This window comes from Colletotrichum truncatum (genome assembly GCF_014235925.2).
Source record: "Colletotrichum truncatum strain CMES1059 chromosome Unknown Contig_0010, whole genome shotgun sequence".
In the NCBI taxonomy this organism is placed as follows: Eukaryota; Fungi; Ascomycota; class Sordariomycetes; order Glomerellales; family Glomerellaceae; genus Colletotrichum; species Colletotrichum truncatum.
The window spans coordinates 136,851-151,347 of record NW_027222407.1 but is presented as its reverse complement, the minus strand read 5'-3'; the positions used below and the strand labels follow the sequence as shown (position 1 = coordinate 151,347).

Here is a 14,497-nt window from a genome sequence, read left to right as displayed (position 1 = left end):
GTCCAGTTGGAAAATCGATTCCTTCTGCTCTCTCTCTCTCCCTCACCGGCCCCTTGTTTTTCTCCTTTTTTGTTGTAGTCACTACCTCGTGAACACGAAATTGAGGTGTCGTCGTTTGCCTCATTGCTGATATCTCCATCTAGGCTTAGTACCTGAAAGCGGGTTGTTATTTCGTTTATTGTATTCTTGCCTAGGAGGGCTTGAGTAGTGATGCGGTGGTGACGAGGTTTCACTAAGGGCTGTGCACATTCGTCGACATCCCATTCGATTCTGGAACCTTTGTACAGGCTGATGTTCTTTTAGTACTTGTCCAAGCCTCGTAGATCACATAAACTCACAGCCGACTTACCAGGCATGTTAGCGCAAATACTGCATTGTGGACCGAATTGGTACTGATGTAACAGCTACTACCTCTGAAGGTAATTTGGATAATGATAAGGTTGTGGACATGCTCCAAATCATCCCTGGCACTTTCTTCGGTGAGCCTAGGACCAGCACGCCGAACAACATATTACGTGTAGCTCCGAGTCCAGTTTTCCTGGCAAGGTGACCGGGCAGAACAAATTGCCGTTCACTCCATCGAACATCGACCTAAACTGCCCATCAGCAAAAGTACGAGTAATCCCATTCATTTGTATTACCCTTTTGTTCTTGACATATAAGTTGTGGCGTCGAGCGTGCTCAAAGAACTCTCTAGCATCTACTGCATGTAGAAAAGAGACGTGAGCAGAGCGGCCGTGATCTCTTAAGAAAATCTCTAGAAGCTGACCACCTCGGACGGAAGCTGTTACATCACTGTGAGTCGTCTCCTCAGGAAGATTGGTCAACAGTACTGTTCTGGTCGCAATTCTCTGGTACTGCGGGCGTGGATGCGTGTGCTCCTGTGTTTGATGGCCTGAGCAATGCTGGTGGTGGGCTTCGACAGATGAATCATTTGACGTTGCAATTTCCTGCACATCCGCTTCACCCAAATCATGTTTCACATGCTTGCTGTTGGGCGGGGAAAACTGCTCTGTGAAGCTTGCTGCAAAACTTTGTGGCAGCTGGCGTTGTTTGGCACGTATGGTGCGTAAAGTCCCCAGACCTGCCCTGATTATCATATGAGATCGGGCTAAGAGTCTGTTGTCCACCATCCTCTTGCCATTTGGATTCAACGCCTGTTAGGACCTATAAATAATTCAGCTTAGCATGCTGGAAGCAGAGTAGGGGCTCGACGACAACTTACAGCAAGGGTATCTTCCGTGGCACCACCCCGCAACAGGTTCTGGCGCAGGTTTGCTGTTTAATAAGTTAGAAAAAAAAAAGGTATTGGTGCTACTTCGGAATCACGCCGTGGCATTTGAAAGGTCCCGTACCAAATTCGCGAGAACTTTTGAGTAGGACATTATACTCGACGCAGGAGATGGTGACGGTACAGTGAGATGAAGGAAGTTCATTAGAGTCCTTGGCCAACAGTTGTCAACACCCCAATGCCTCAGAGTAAATGACAGGCGAGCTAGGTCGAAGATAGGGAGAAACGTACGAACTGAACACTGTGCCAAAGGTTAGCCTTTTTTTTAGCTCTCACAAGTATAACCCTTGCTGATGGCTTAAACAGCAGCACGGGCTTAGTGGAAGTGTTAGATACTACCTTCTGCCGAGGCTATCAACATAGGAACACTCAGTGGAGACCGTGTTACCCACTAACGACGCCATGATTTTCGTAAACCTCTGAATAAATCAGGATGGTCTAAAGGTTGTTCTGGACAATGCTGTTGGTTGCAAGATATCGAAAGCGGTTGCACGGCGCCCCCAACACAAGGAAGTTAGCTGAGCCGACGTGAGAGAGGTACCTACCTCATCCAGACAACACTTCTGTTTTTATCGATAAGCATTCTTAATTCGGTCTGTTAAAGAGTTCTTGCAGGGAGTTCTCCCATTCTCATATGGGCCCACTTTTAGTGGTCTGCGTTTGTTGCTTCGAACTCAATTACCCATAGGCAGTACGAAGTCCAGTGCAGCAGTTTTCCAGGCCAGTTCCTGGCGACGGAAGGCGTGCTGGTAGCCCTTGGGCAGCGGCCGGGAGCTTCAGATCGTCCAAACACTCAGCCTTTCCTCAAACTCAATACTACACACCACCTGACAAAGCAATACAGGAGGTCCTTGGATCTATTTGATATTCGGAATGAACTTGTTTTGACTTTTTGCCCAATAAAGAAACACCGTTGGATCATTAACGCCGTTACAAAAACGACGCCCCGTTGATCAACAGTTAGCTGCAATAAACCCGACTATCAATTAGTTTTCGAGTTCAAAATCCTTTATTCCTGGATCCGTATGCGGCTGCCTATGTTTCGCACCTTTTTATTTTTATCTTTCTGGCTCGATACCGGAAATAGTTGGTCTACGGAAAACGTCGGGATGATTGGGGGAAAAGAACGTTGAGTGAGACATCAATGTCATATTAGGCAGTGGCTGGCATCATTGTTGAACGAACAGCGAAGCCACTTTACGCCGACACATATCCATTCCTGATGACAATGACGGCAAGCAGGTAGCCAAGGGAAGCAGAATATTACCGATATCAGTGCAACAGCAATGGATCAGTCCTCAGCCACAGCTGGATAAATGTGCCGACGCTTTTTCATGGTTGAATCCAGAAGCTGATGTGGCGCCGACATATTACTACACACCTCATGCTATTCCCAACGCCCTTGCTTGTCTCGTAAATACTACACGTATAAGTCTAAGACCGCTCTATTCGTTCCTTAGTGACGACTGTCGCAACGCAAGTGGAAGATCGGTTTCAGCAAAGAAACCATTTGGTCGCACAAGGCTGGGAGGTACTGGCAAAATATTCAAAACACCCGGGTGCTACGGCCAAAGCTTCGAATGCCGATCCTGGCGGAGAAGGTTCTGTTGGATGTTCAGCTAAACCCTGAATGGTTCTTTTCGCCGCTCGATTGCACGGAATGGTTAAAGTACGAGGGTAATGTCCTGTGCAGGCACAATATGCGCCGAAAACCTGCTGCGAAAACCGATGCAAGTGGGCCAACTCTCTGCATTAGAGGCATCTAAGGGTAGTGGGATGCATCAATTCGGATATCTAGGAGACAACGACGCGTTTGAGTCAAGCCAACCAGGGTGAGAGCGAATTGGCGCTATAGGTGAATAGAAATCATGCTGGTGAAAACCCAGCCGATTAGGACTTTCGTCAGCGACATGCTTAGTTAGGTGAGGTCATGCATTGTTTGGGCGCGAACCCGGAGGTATTGGTTGGGGTACTAGCAGCTAGGCACCTTACTGAGCACTAAGCACTAAGTGCTTGGGAAATCTGTGAGGTGATCCGGTGTTTACAGTCGTGACGGCCCAGAAAAGCAATCATGACAGCAACGGCGACACACAGGGTACCGTAAGCTGAGTTTGGGCCAAATATTTCTCTTGCCAAGCGCTTTGATCATCAGGAAAATTTTCACGGACGCAGCCGTTGTGCCAATAATCATCAGTACAGTCCATCAGTCTCGCCTCAGTCTCATCATTGATTGAATCTGTGGAGGCGCGTGTCCAAGTAATTATTTTTAGGCGGCCAACACGAGAGAGGGGAGGCGTTGGAGGGGAGGAATACGATGGCTTGGTGGATCCCACCTCCTCAACCAATGCCTTGGCTACTAGCCTGTAGTGTAGCCATTAACAAACCTGGCGTTGCACTGCGCCAGTTTTGGGCCCCGGCAATTCAATGCGCCAAAGAGTCGCTGGATAGTTGGATTGTATGTGCCAAGATGCTGTGTATGGAAATTTTCATAATTCATTGTCTTGTCCGGCCTTGATGTTTGCTTGAGTAGTTCAAATGGTTATTCAGCCTTCTTCGGCGTTGGGCTTAAGCGGCTGCAATTTATACGAATGCATACTGGATGTATTGGCCAGCGATTTTGCAGGAAGGTCAGCGCTTTAGCACTCCAGCCGAACAACATCAGCGGGCTGTGCCACCGTGCCACCCCATCCTTTGGCTTTGCTGTTATGCAGCCAGTATCCGTAATGGTGTGTGCTCTAGCAGGCACCGCCCCTGCTCGAGCTGCTGCCCTGCATTCCATTTTTTGTGATGATCCTGTCACTTGGGCAATCGGGGGGTCGCCTTGGTTGCTGTGGACCCACCAACCTAATCAATTGGGGGGCCCATCCCCGTTCCCTCCTGTGAATTTCTTTCATCCCATTCCAACGCCTTCCTACCGTAATACTTGGGCCTACCAGAGTGATTCGCCTGGGGCTACTCTACTCTGGGCAAACCTCTCCCCTTTCTTTCCAACCATTCTCACTTACCTACGCACACAACGCATCTTGCTTCCCAGTAGCAGCATCACCGGCAGCCTTCTTTAACGCCCTTTTCTAAATTAATCAGACTCCAACACTCGCTTGACACAATTCGTTTGCCTACCTGTCGTTTACCGAAAGAGAAGGAACTTTGCAAGGTGCCCTCGGTTTTGATTTGGCCCTCAACCTGTGATTTTACCGAGAGAATCACTATTGCGATTTTGCCTGACCCGCGAAAAAGGGGGTGAACACGAAAATCACATCACCCACGACAGCTACCTTCTTAGCTTCACCAAACGAAAACAGTTCTTGCTTTTGATCGATTGCAATCCCTTATTGACGCCTTATTCGATCACTTGTGGAAGTTGTTTTTCCTGACCTGGCCACTGGTCTTTTCCGACATCTATTCGTTTCGTTAGGGATACTGTATTCTTTTCAACAACAATGAAGGCCGTCCAGGCACTTACCCTTGGTCTTGCCACCTTCACACCCCTGGCCGCAGCTTGGCCAAAATGGCTTCCGGATATCGATGCTCTCGTTGTTCGTCAAAACGATGCAACCACAGGTAAGAGGTTTTCGCTTCACTTTTGGACCTCTCAAGCCTATGAAGCTAATTTTGCCTAGCCGCTCCTACTGCTACTGAGGCATCATCCGCCAGAACAGGTGCTGCGGCAACCACGACCACCGCGGAAGCGACGGCGACGAACACTGGCGGAGTAAAGACAACAAACCTCAACACAGCAAAGGCACCTACAGGCACCAAGACGGGTTCTGCCACGGGTACCGAGACAGAAACGGCCGAGACTACCTTTGATGCTCGAGACCCAGCTGGCAGCGTTGTGATGATCGATCCCGCAGCAACAGCCGCTGCTATTAACCTCTACAAGATCGGAGACTACGTCACCTGGAAATGGAACTACACAAATGTTCAGGCCACCCCCACTGCCATCGACGTGCTTGTTAGCTGCTCTGCTAGATCCCGCACATGGACCTTGACCCAGAACATGACCTGGGCTGTGCCTGCCTCGTACACATGGGATACTAGCGTGCAACAAACCGACCCCTCGGCCCCGCTGGCAAACGACGAATACACTCTGGTCATTTACGACGCCGAGACGAGCGTCAGCGCCACCGCGGCCCCTGGTTATTTGGGGGTCTCTAACGCCTTCAAGTTCGGTATGTACGTAAGGCAAGAGTACCATGATCTTAACGACTGGGAATGCCCAACCTGCGGCTCAGCTGCTTCTGCCCTAGATAGCAAGGCCATTAGTATGGCTGTGGGCATGAGTATCGCCACTGTCATCAGCTTCACGTGGTTCGTAGCAGGGCTGGGCGTGTTTTAATGAATATTTTCTCAGTAATTTGTGGTTGAACATATTGTTTTGCGAGCTACCAAGAGCGAGGATCAGAATCTAGCGGTAATCATTGACAGGGGGCATTCACACGGGTGGCGTTATGTTCAAATTTGGCGGGGTAAAATGGTGGCTCTGAATATAAACTTGGATATTTAATGAATTGTCCTGATATATAGTTTAATTGATGATGCTGGCCGAAAAGCACGGTCATATGTTTGCCTTTACTATCCGCTTTTTCCTCAAAGGTGCTCTGTCTAAACCATTCGTAAAGAGAAGCCGCCTCCTCTCTCTTCTTTATCCCTCCCCTGGAAGATGCCGCTAAAGTCAACATCACCCAACTCAACGGCATTCTGCCCACGTATGGGGGCATTGGGCTCGTGTCTCCTCCTTCTCTCCTGACCAGCCTTACTAGGGAATGTCGGGAACATGCCCTCCTTCTTTGGCTTAGGGTCTTCCCTAAAGTACTTATGATTTAGCATATCTTTCGCTGACGGCCGTGAGTCGGGATCCAAGGACAACAGGCTGTTTAACAAAGCGCATCCGGCATTTGTCAATGTCGTAAATTTTGCTCTAATCACGGATCCCGTAGCAAGTGACGTTTTGGGCAGGCGCAAAGAGCGGGCATTAGGCAGGCTCCTAAATGATGGCCAACTCTCCTGCGTAGGCACGCCGCACAGCTCAAAGATTTTCGTGACTTGGTCAACCTCATTTATACCCTGGAGAAGGGGCTCCCGTGTGAGAAGCTCTCCAAAGATACAGCCTACACTCCACATATCCACGGCCTTACCGTAAGCCCTGGTTCCAAGGAGGAGCTCGGGCGAGCGGTACCACAGCGTGACGACAAGTTGTGTTAATTTCGGCGGAGGGTCGCCGACATAGCGAGCCATGCCAAAATCTGCAATTTTCAGCTGCCCTCTATTGTTCAGCAGTAAATTGGACGTCTTCAGATCTCGGTGGAGTATCCAGTTATCGTGAAGATAGGCGACGCCTGACGTCAGCTGAAGTAGTAGCGTTTTGACTTCAGAAAGTAGGAAGGGCTCAGGCATGTCCTCTAATATGCTCTTCAAGTCATGTTCAACAAACTCCAGCACAAGAAAGATACTGCAGCCCAGTTAGTTCTCCATCTAGGACATATAATAAGGATCAAGTACTTTTCGATTTTGGTGGTGTCTTCTCCCACCACAACCTCCTCCAAGCCCACAATATTTCGGTGGCTGCAGTCTCGCAAAACCTGTATCTCTCTCAGACCCGTCACTGGCAATCCGTTACGATCGCTTGGCTCGATTTTCAGACGCTTCAATGCCACCACCTTGCCGTTTTTTGTTTCCTTGGCCCGTGAAACCCAGCCATAGGTCCCCTCTTCGATGTCGTTAAGCTTATCATAGTTCTCTACGCTACGGCATTTCCCCCAGTGACCGTAGGGAACTCGTAACAACTTTGCAGCATTCTCGTTATTGTCTGATGAAACCTTGGGGGCTCTGCCTTCTGTGTCTGGAGTGAACTTCCGTCGTTTTGTCGGCCGCGTGTCGTCGCCCTCGTGATCGGTAGCATTATCGTTGGTTGCCTTAGCCTGCTGCGTCAATCGCTCGGCCTCGGCCTTACGCGCCTTTTCTGCCTTGTGACGCTTCTTCTCCTCCTTCTCACGTTTCAGCTTGGCCTCCAGAGCTGCGTCCTCCTCATCGTCTGCCCACCTCGACTTTGCGTTGCTCGTCATGGGGACGGCGAGACGGAGTTAAAATATTTAGGCAGAAGATTGATAGGCGCCTTAGCCTTTTTGCGAGTTATGGATTTGAATTCTTCGTCGCTTATATTTGGTTATCGTAGGCTGTCTGTCGTGGGTGATATGGCTTGAAATAGAACCTGACTCCCGTCCGTCGCGTTTGCTCGCTGAGGTGTGACTTTTGCAGGGATTTCGCGCAACGAATCGGCGGTAAGCTGCCTGAACAGTTTCGGGGGTTGGTACCTTGAACGGGAGACGGAGCTCACCTCATGCAAGTCACCTTAGCTTGGAGCTAGGGTCCGTTATCTTATCACGCTCCACTCGACAAAAGTTACCTGTGCTAAAAGCTTCGGCTTCATCCAACCGGCCTGTCGACCTGCTGACGTTTTGCTACAATCACCCTCTAACGCCAAACAAGAATAAGTATATGACGGTGTAACACATGCGCTTGTGCTATACAACACGAAGATTCTGTATTTTTCTCGGTAAACGGCTATGATTCCTAAAACCCACACCGAATCCTGGGAGTAGCGTAGAAGGACAAAAGGGATCCGAAGAACAACAGACAGGATGCAACGACTGCTCCCCCGGCGAGCTCTAGCCGGTAGCCTACAATGCATCGCTGCGACTAGTACACGCAGGCACTGGGCGGCGCAGGCTGCAAGATCCTTCTCTTTGACAGCACCGAAATGGGATATTGAGGAGAAGGAAAGGAGGTGGTCTACTCCTTTAGCAAGGCAGCTGGCCGAGGCCATTGCAGTAAGCACCCATGAACCCTATCATTTGCAGTCTTCACTAATGTCAAGTCCGTAGGCTACCGGCCCTGTACCACTTGCAAGTTACATGCGCATGTGTCTGACGGGCGATATCAACGGATACTATACCGGTTTAGCCGAGGAAAATAGAGATCAGTTTGGGCTAAAGGGAGACTTTGTTACCTCTCCTGAGATCTCCCAAATATTTGGCGAGTTGGTCGGTATTTGGTTTGTCGCGGAATGGCTAAGCCAAGGAAAGCCAAGGAGGGGCGTCGAGCTCATTGAAGTCGGCCCAGGGCGTGGCACTTTGATGGATGATATCCTTCGGGTATGAAGAGCGATGGCCTTTCTATGTCTTGCGAGCAGGAGGCTGACGCTTCATCTAGACGATCCAGAACTTCAAGGACTTGGCCTTAAGTATCGACGCTATTTATATGGTGGAGGCTAGTCCACAGCTGCGGGAGGCCCAGAGGAACCTACTATGTGGCCCTGATGCCCCTTTGACCGAGTCTAAGGTTGGTTATCACAGCGTTTGCAAGTATACCAATTTGCCTATTGTCTGGACTGAAACCATACAATCTATCCCAAGAGGTGAGGAACAGAGCGATACACGGCTGCTTAATTTTGATGAGACTGACATGTATAACTAGACCCTGAAAAGATGCCTTTCATTGTGGCACATGAGTTCTTTGATGCTCTCCCTATCCATGCTTTCCAGGCCGTGACAACCCAGCCTCCTACTCCCGAATCTGCAACAGCTGATGCCTCGCCGGCCGCTTCCGCACAGGAACCTGGGAAGCCTAAAGTCGAGTGGCGGGAGATGCTGGTATCACCGACACCGCCAGACGCCACCCATGCGACTATGAATATCCCCAAGTCAGAACAGGGAGACCCCATCCCTGACTTCCAGATGACCCTATCCTCAGGCCCAACACGTCACTCAAAGTTCCTTCCAGAGACTTCTTCTCGCTATAGCCGCCTCAAATATGTCCCCGATGCCGTGGCGGAAATATGCCCCGACGCTTCGCTCTATGCGGCCGACTTCGCGAGTCGCATTGGGGGATCAAAACAACACCCCAAAGCTCGCCCTTCCGGTGCTGCACTCATTCTCGACTACGGCACGACTGACACTGTCCCTACTAACTCGCTACGCGGCATTCGACGCCACCGTCGTGTCAGCCCTTTCTCCGAGCCTGGTCTCGTCGATCTCAGCGTCGATGTGGATTTCACAGGCATCGCTGAAGCTGCGACACGCTCAAGCGAAGGAGTTGAAGTTCATGGCCCTGTTGATCAAGGTGCCTTCTTATGGCAAATGGGTATCAAGGAACGAGCCGAGGTGCTCATCAAGCAAGCTAAGGCAAAGGCGGCCGCCGACAAAGCCCATGATATTGAGAGGGCTTGGAGACGCCTCGTTGACCGAGGCCCTAATGGAATGGGAAAGGTTTACAAGGCCATGGCGATTTTGCCTGAGAACCAAGGCAGGAGACGGCCAGTTGGCTTTGGCGGCGATTTGTAAACTTCGCAAGCCATTATGGTAGATATCTGTGGCACGATACGAAGAGGGTTTAATTAAATGTTTGGTCAAAAGTACCGTGATATTCACACAAAAGCTTGTAGCGTTACGCACCAATGAGACGAAATACCATGTTTCTCATGTCTAAAGCAAAAGCTTCATACCGAACAGTTAAGTCCAAAGGACTGACTGCGCCAACGCCACCCTTGAAGCACATGTTGTACATTGCAGTTACACGATTGCCGATCTGGTCCATTGCCCCATCCAAGGAAAAAAAAAACAAGAACCTCTATTTTCTGGATCGTACAAGCTTAGCGTCTTCTTCGTCCGAATCATCCGAAAACCTATCGCCGTCTTCGCCTACTGCAAATATGGTCTCTCCATCCAATGACTCCCTTGGGACGTGCCGTTGTGGTTGCTGTTGTGGTATGGTGCTCGCTTGTGCGCCAGATGAAGTGTCACGTACTGCTGGGTGTGCATTTGTCGTTCCCTTGCCTAATTGAGCCTCCTCATCATCATCTGAATCGTCAGGTGCACCGATATCCGCCATTGTGAACGTTCCATCATCGTCCTGAGCAATCTCATCACTCATGGCGAAGCGTCTATTATTGGCAGTAGGCCTCCACACATAGGCGATCCAAGCCACGTCGGCAAAGTAGACCAGGTTCAACCAACCGTCAAGAACAAACCAACGAGATTTCCAATGGAAAGGAACGTAGTCAGGGTCGTTGACAGAGGCAAAACTGAAGCTGTTGAAGAAGAAGAAACCGAAGATAACAAAAATGCTGATCAGGATGCACCACCACAGTTTTTTGTACATGGCCTCCTTGGCGTGTTGCTTGCGCTCGCGTAGATCTTTGAGCGTAAAGTTTAGAGAATTCAACGTCCACACATAAAAGGCAGTAAGGGTACCGGCAAGTGGGAGTACAATAAGGAGAACAAACGGCCCTAAGATTAAATCAGCATGCAGTCTCAGTTGCTTGCGTACCGTTACTTACCAGCGGCATCAGGAGTGATCAACAAGCTGGTAATCGCATATACAAGGCCAAATACAAAGTGAGCGATGGCAAGCCAGCGCACCCAGATCATGGTGCGGCCAAGCGTCGGCTTGACAACTCCGTAGCCCATACAAACGATCAGTAGAAGGAAGAATGAGAAAGAATTACGGGCAGCGTTAAGGATTGCAACAAGTACTAGTAGCACTTTGGACCCAATATTGGCACCGTTGCGGTTAAGATAATCTAGTGGATGTTAGCAATGTGTTATTTTTATTTCGACACACCGTCTCACCGTAAAATCCCCAAGTCATCAGCATCTCGACGACCAGAAATATGAGGATGGCCGTGATGTAATTTTGAACGGGCAAAATGTCATGACGATGTTGATAATAGAGAAAACCCCAGAACCTAGACTATGTTAATGCTACGTCTAACACGAACAGCAAGTGTTTCTTACACTGCGACTAAGGCATAAAGGATTGTTATGCCTCCGTAAAATGGAAGCTTGGGAATCTGCGTCGCGGGAAGCTCGCCGTATGCATTGCGGAACTCAACGACGGCAGTATATTCCTCCGCGGTAAAACGATCAGTTAGGACGCAATAATAACCGGTTTTGCGAATCATGTATTTGGTCGCTTGCGGCTCTTTCAAGTGGATAGCCTTTGTATCGATCATGTTCTTCGACTTCGTGGTGGCCTCAGGGTCGATGATGAACTTGCCAATATCTGTCTCGTTACAGAACCCTTTCTTCACGAACTGGTCCTGGCAGATGCCGATTTTCTTTCGACCACAACTGTCAGTAACAACACTTCAGATTATTAGGCTAGAAAACTCGGGCGGTGTCTTACATGTTCAGAATCAGGACTCTCGCGGACACCAATAAGATCCTCATCCTTCCATTCGAAGATGACTAGGCTCACGGTGGGATCTTGGTCTGCAGGTGCTTGCTTAGGGAGAAACATTACGTTGATGTACGGATCGACAGGGCCGCCCCAAGCAGTACGGCTGTACATGCCTGCATTTGAGAACATCAGCATCGATGTATCGGTACCAATTATTATATCATTTTGAAACAAGGTTTCTACATACCAGAACACCGCTGTCTGTTCTCGTCTGTCTGATCCTACAAGGTAAAGAACCACTGGTTAGTTTCTAAGATCTGAAGCAAGCAGACGGCAATGCCTGGGTTAGGAGAATGTTACCATCTTAACCTCAAGGGCGCTTGCTGCCCAAAGGGACATGCCCAGAACAGAGGTATAAAGCCAGCCCTTCATCGTGATGTGCGTTCTGGAAACAGATTGCTTTGGATAGCAAGGGATCAATTCGGCTTCGACGTCGAGGGAGTCGATATGGCAGCAAAAGATGCTTGGCTATGCCCGAAGTTGTTGTTATCGTTGTGTCTACCGCAAAGTTGAATGAGCAATGGTCGCATCGAGCATGCCGAATTGTTGGACGCTCTGCGACTTGCGTCTTCGGTGATTTGATGCCGGCAGATTGTGAAGTTCAGCGAGCCTGGCCAAGTCGGAAACGTTGCACAGGGACAGTGTAATGCTGGACTTGTAACGAAGTGTGACAGCCTGGCAGCCTTTTGGCGGAACTGACAGCGAGAGGGAGGACCAGGGACGTGCCAAGCTCCGAGGTACGTACGCATGTCGCCGGACCTTCAATACCTGCGAGATTTTATTGGCTGGAACCGTCGAACGGCCTATGGCTGAGCTGCTGGGGAGTGAAGTGTGCTTGATACCTTAGCACGGTGGTACCTTATCCCCAGTACCAGCAAAGGGGCGTTTTGATTGGCACCCATTTAAACTTACCTCCTGCGCGACAGCCACCCCACTAGTACCACCTTGATCCAACCAAAACTTTCCCATATCCTCGAGACTCCATATGTTACTGAAGTCGTTTCCCCGGAGCTAAGGTCACCATTGTAGCCTGTGGCGGTACAGACTTCCTTCTTTCCACGTCGCAATCACGCCTCTTCAACGCCCCAACAACGACAACGTCATCCCACGACGATGGGTAAGAACACGGACAAACTGTACATTACCCATTCCGAGTGGTCATCTTCGGATGCGTACTCTGCGAGCGCCGGCGCCAACGTGAATGCACGCTCACGTATTGGCTCAACTTATCGTCGTTTGCCTTTCAACTTCTGTGCTGCTAGCCTTCAGCCATTCAAAAATCCTGTCTGCACCCAAGACGGTACGATTTTTGATGTAGAAGTGATTAGCGCATGGCTAGATAAGCATAAAACGAATCCGGTCAACGGCAAGCCGCTTAATTCGAAAGACCTCATCAAGCTCAACTTCGCCAGAAATGCTGCTACCGACTCACGGGCCCCCGATTCTAGCGATGGCCAGGGTGACTTGATAGATCCTGTGTCCTTCAAAGTTTTCACAGACAACACCCATATCGTTGCGATCCGACACGGAACTTACGCAAACGTCTTCGCATGGGAAACGGTCGAGCGAATGAACATTAAGGGCAAGAATTGGCGGGACCTCGTCGACGATGAAGAGTTCACCAGAGCCGACATTATCACATTGCAAGATCCTCAGAATGTCGCGAGCAGGGACCTGAGCCAGTTTAAGTTTCTCAAGGATGGCGAGGACGCTGTTTTGACTAAGGAACAGGAGGAGGAACGTAAAGAGGGAAATGTCAACATCAATGCGCTAGGACGAATGGGTGATAAGGTTCTCAGGGCAAAGCAGGCCGTTGAAAAAGCACGCAAGGAACGCGACGAAGGAGGTGATGTGAACCGCACGTCTGCAGTTGTCAAGCCCGGGTCAACAGTGCAGCGCAAGTCTATGATTGTTGACAAGAAAGTTCCGTCTAATGCGGCGGTGTATACAACCGGAAAAGCCGCCGCTAGTTTCACCAGTACGGGTTTAACACCCGAAACAAGCGGCGAACGAGCGCTCCTGTCCGATGAAGAATTCATGCTGAAGCCCAAACGAGTCAAGATCAAGGGGTATGCCCGAATAGAAACGAATCTGGGTGACCTCAACATTGAGCTCTATCCCGAGTTTGCCCCTCGTGCAGTATGGAATTTCACGAGGCTTGCGCAGAAGGGGTACTACCGGGGTGTTACTTTCCATCGCAATATTAAGAATTTCATGGTTCAGGGAGGCGATCCCTCTGGGACTGGTAAGGGTGGCACCAGCATCTGGGGCAAAAACTTCCAAGATGAATTTGATGGGCCTTTGACGCATAATGCTCGAGGTATTCTCAGCATGGCGAACAAAGGCAAAAACACCAACTCAAGTCAGTTCTTCATCATCTATCGGCCGACAAAGCACCTCGACAACAAGCACACGGTTTTTGGTAAGGTCGTTGGTGGCCTTGACGTGCTGTCAAAAATTGAGGATGTCCCTACAGACGGATCTGACAGGCCGCTCAACAGAATTGTGATGAAGGAAGTTGTTATTTACCTGGATCCCTTTGAGGAGTTTCTGAAGGAGAAAAGCGAATCCGAAAAGCTGGAAAGGGCGAAGCAGGAAATAGAAGTAAATGGTGGTACGGAAGATGACAGAACAACATGGACGGGCAAACGAATCAGGGCCGACGGGACTGTGGAAGGCGGAGATGTTGGCGCTGGCGTAGGCAAATATCTTAAGTCGCAGAAGAGTGGCTCAGGACATGTGGAAACGGAAGATGTTGATCTCTGGGAGGAGCCGGCTCGTAAGAAGATAAAAAGCGGTGGTTTTGGCAATTTTGATAACTGGTAAAGGATATGGTCGTCGGCATTCGCGTAAAGGACCGCCCAAAGGCATGGAGAGTAAATAAATAGATATGATACCCCTAACAACTTGTCATCGTCATCGTTTCGGGTCTACAGTAATATTTCGGTTGTGGCGGGCGTATTGATA

General features: G+C 49.7%; 6 protein-coding genes across 6 annotated transcripts; 3 read left to right on the top strand and 3 right to left on the bottom strand.

Moving 5' to 3' along the window:
- Nucleotides 1-1,325: 1,325 nt before the first annotated feature.
- Nucleotides 1,326-1,436, bottom strand: CTRU02_213507 (uncharacterized protein; the record flags this gene model as incomplete). Its single annotated transcript, XM_070206068.1, has 1 exon — nt 1,326-1,436. One exon carries the CDS (start codon nt 1,434-1,436, stop codon nt 1,326-1,328), a length of 111 nt encoding a protein of 36 aa, XP_070060100.1.
- A 3,295-nt stretch (nt 1,437-4,731) lies between these two features.
- On the top strand, nt 4,732-5,630 carry CTRU02_213506 (uncharacterized protein; the record flags this gene model as incomplete). The annotated part of the gene is made up of 2 exons (XM_036730765.1): nt 4,732-4,852; nt 4,912-5,630. The coding sequence occupies 2 exons, from the start codon at nt 4,732-4,734 to the stop codon at nt 5,628-5,630; spliced, it is 840 nt and encodes a 279-aa protein (XP_036577541.1).
- A 266-nt stretch (nt 5,631-5,896) lies between these two features.
- On the bottom strand, nt 5,897-7,356 carry CTRU02_213505 (uncharacterized protein; the record flags this gene model as incomplete). Its single annotated transcript, XM_036730766.1, has 2 exons — nt 5,897-6,743; nt 6,794-7,356. The coding sequence occupies 2 exons, from the start codon at nt 7,354-7,356 to the stop codon at nt 5,897-5,899; spliced, it is 1,410 nt and encodes a 469-aa protein (XP_036577542.1).
- Nucleotides 7,357-7,932: 576 nt separating this feature from the next.
- On the top strand, nt 7,933-9,633 carry CTRU02_213504 (DUF185 domain-containing protein; the record flags this gene model as incomplete). The annotated part of the gene is made up of 4 exons (XM_036730767.1): nt 7,933-8,121; nt 8,176-8,445; nt 8,504-8,708; nt 8,768-9,633. 4 exons carry the CDS (start codon nt 7,933-7,935, stop codon nt 9,631-9,633), a joined length of 1,530 nt encoding a protein of 509 aa, XP_036577543.1.
- Nucleotides 9,634-9,919: 286 nt separating this feature from the next.
- Nucleotides 9,920-11,902, bottom strand: CTRU02_213503 (lung seven transmembrane domain-containing protein; the record flags this gene model as incomplete). The annotated part of the gene is made up of 7 exons (XM_036730768.1): nt 9,920-10,578; nt 10,629-10,871; nt 10,921-11,036; nt 11,086-11,408; nt 11,477-11,643; nt 11,718-11,751; nt 11,831-11,902. 7 exons carry the CDS (start codon nt 11,900-11,902, stop codon nt 9,920-9,922), a joined length of 1,614 nt encoding a protein of 537 aa, XP_036577544.1.
- Nucleotides 11,903-12,643: 741 nt separating this feature from the next.
- Nucleotides 12,644-14,356, top strand: CTRU02_213502 (uncharacterized protein; the record flags this gene model as incomplete). The annotated part of the gene is made up of 1 exon (XM_036730770.1): nt 12,644-14,356. One exon carries the CDS (start codon nt 12,644-12,646, stop codon nt 14,354-14,356), a length of 1,713 nt encoding a protein of 570 aa, XP_036577545.1.
- Between the last annotated feature and the right edge of the window lie 141 nt (nt 14,357-14,497).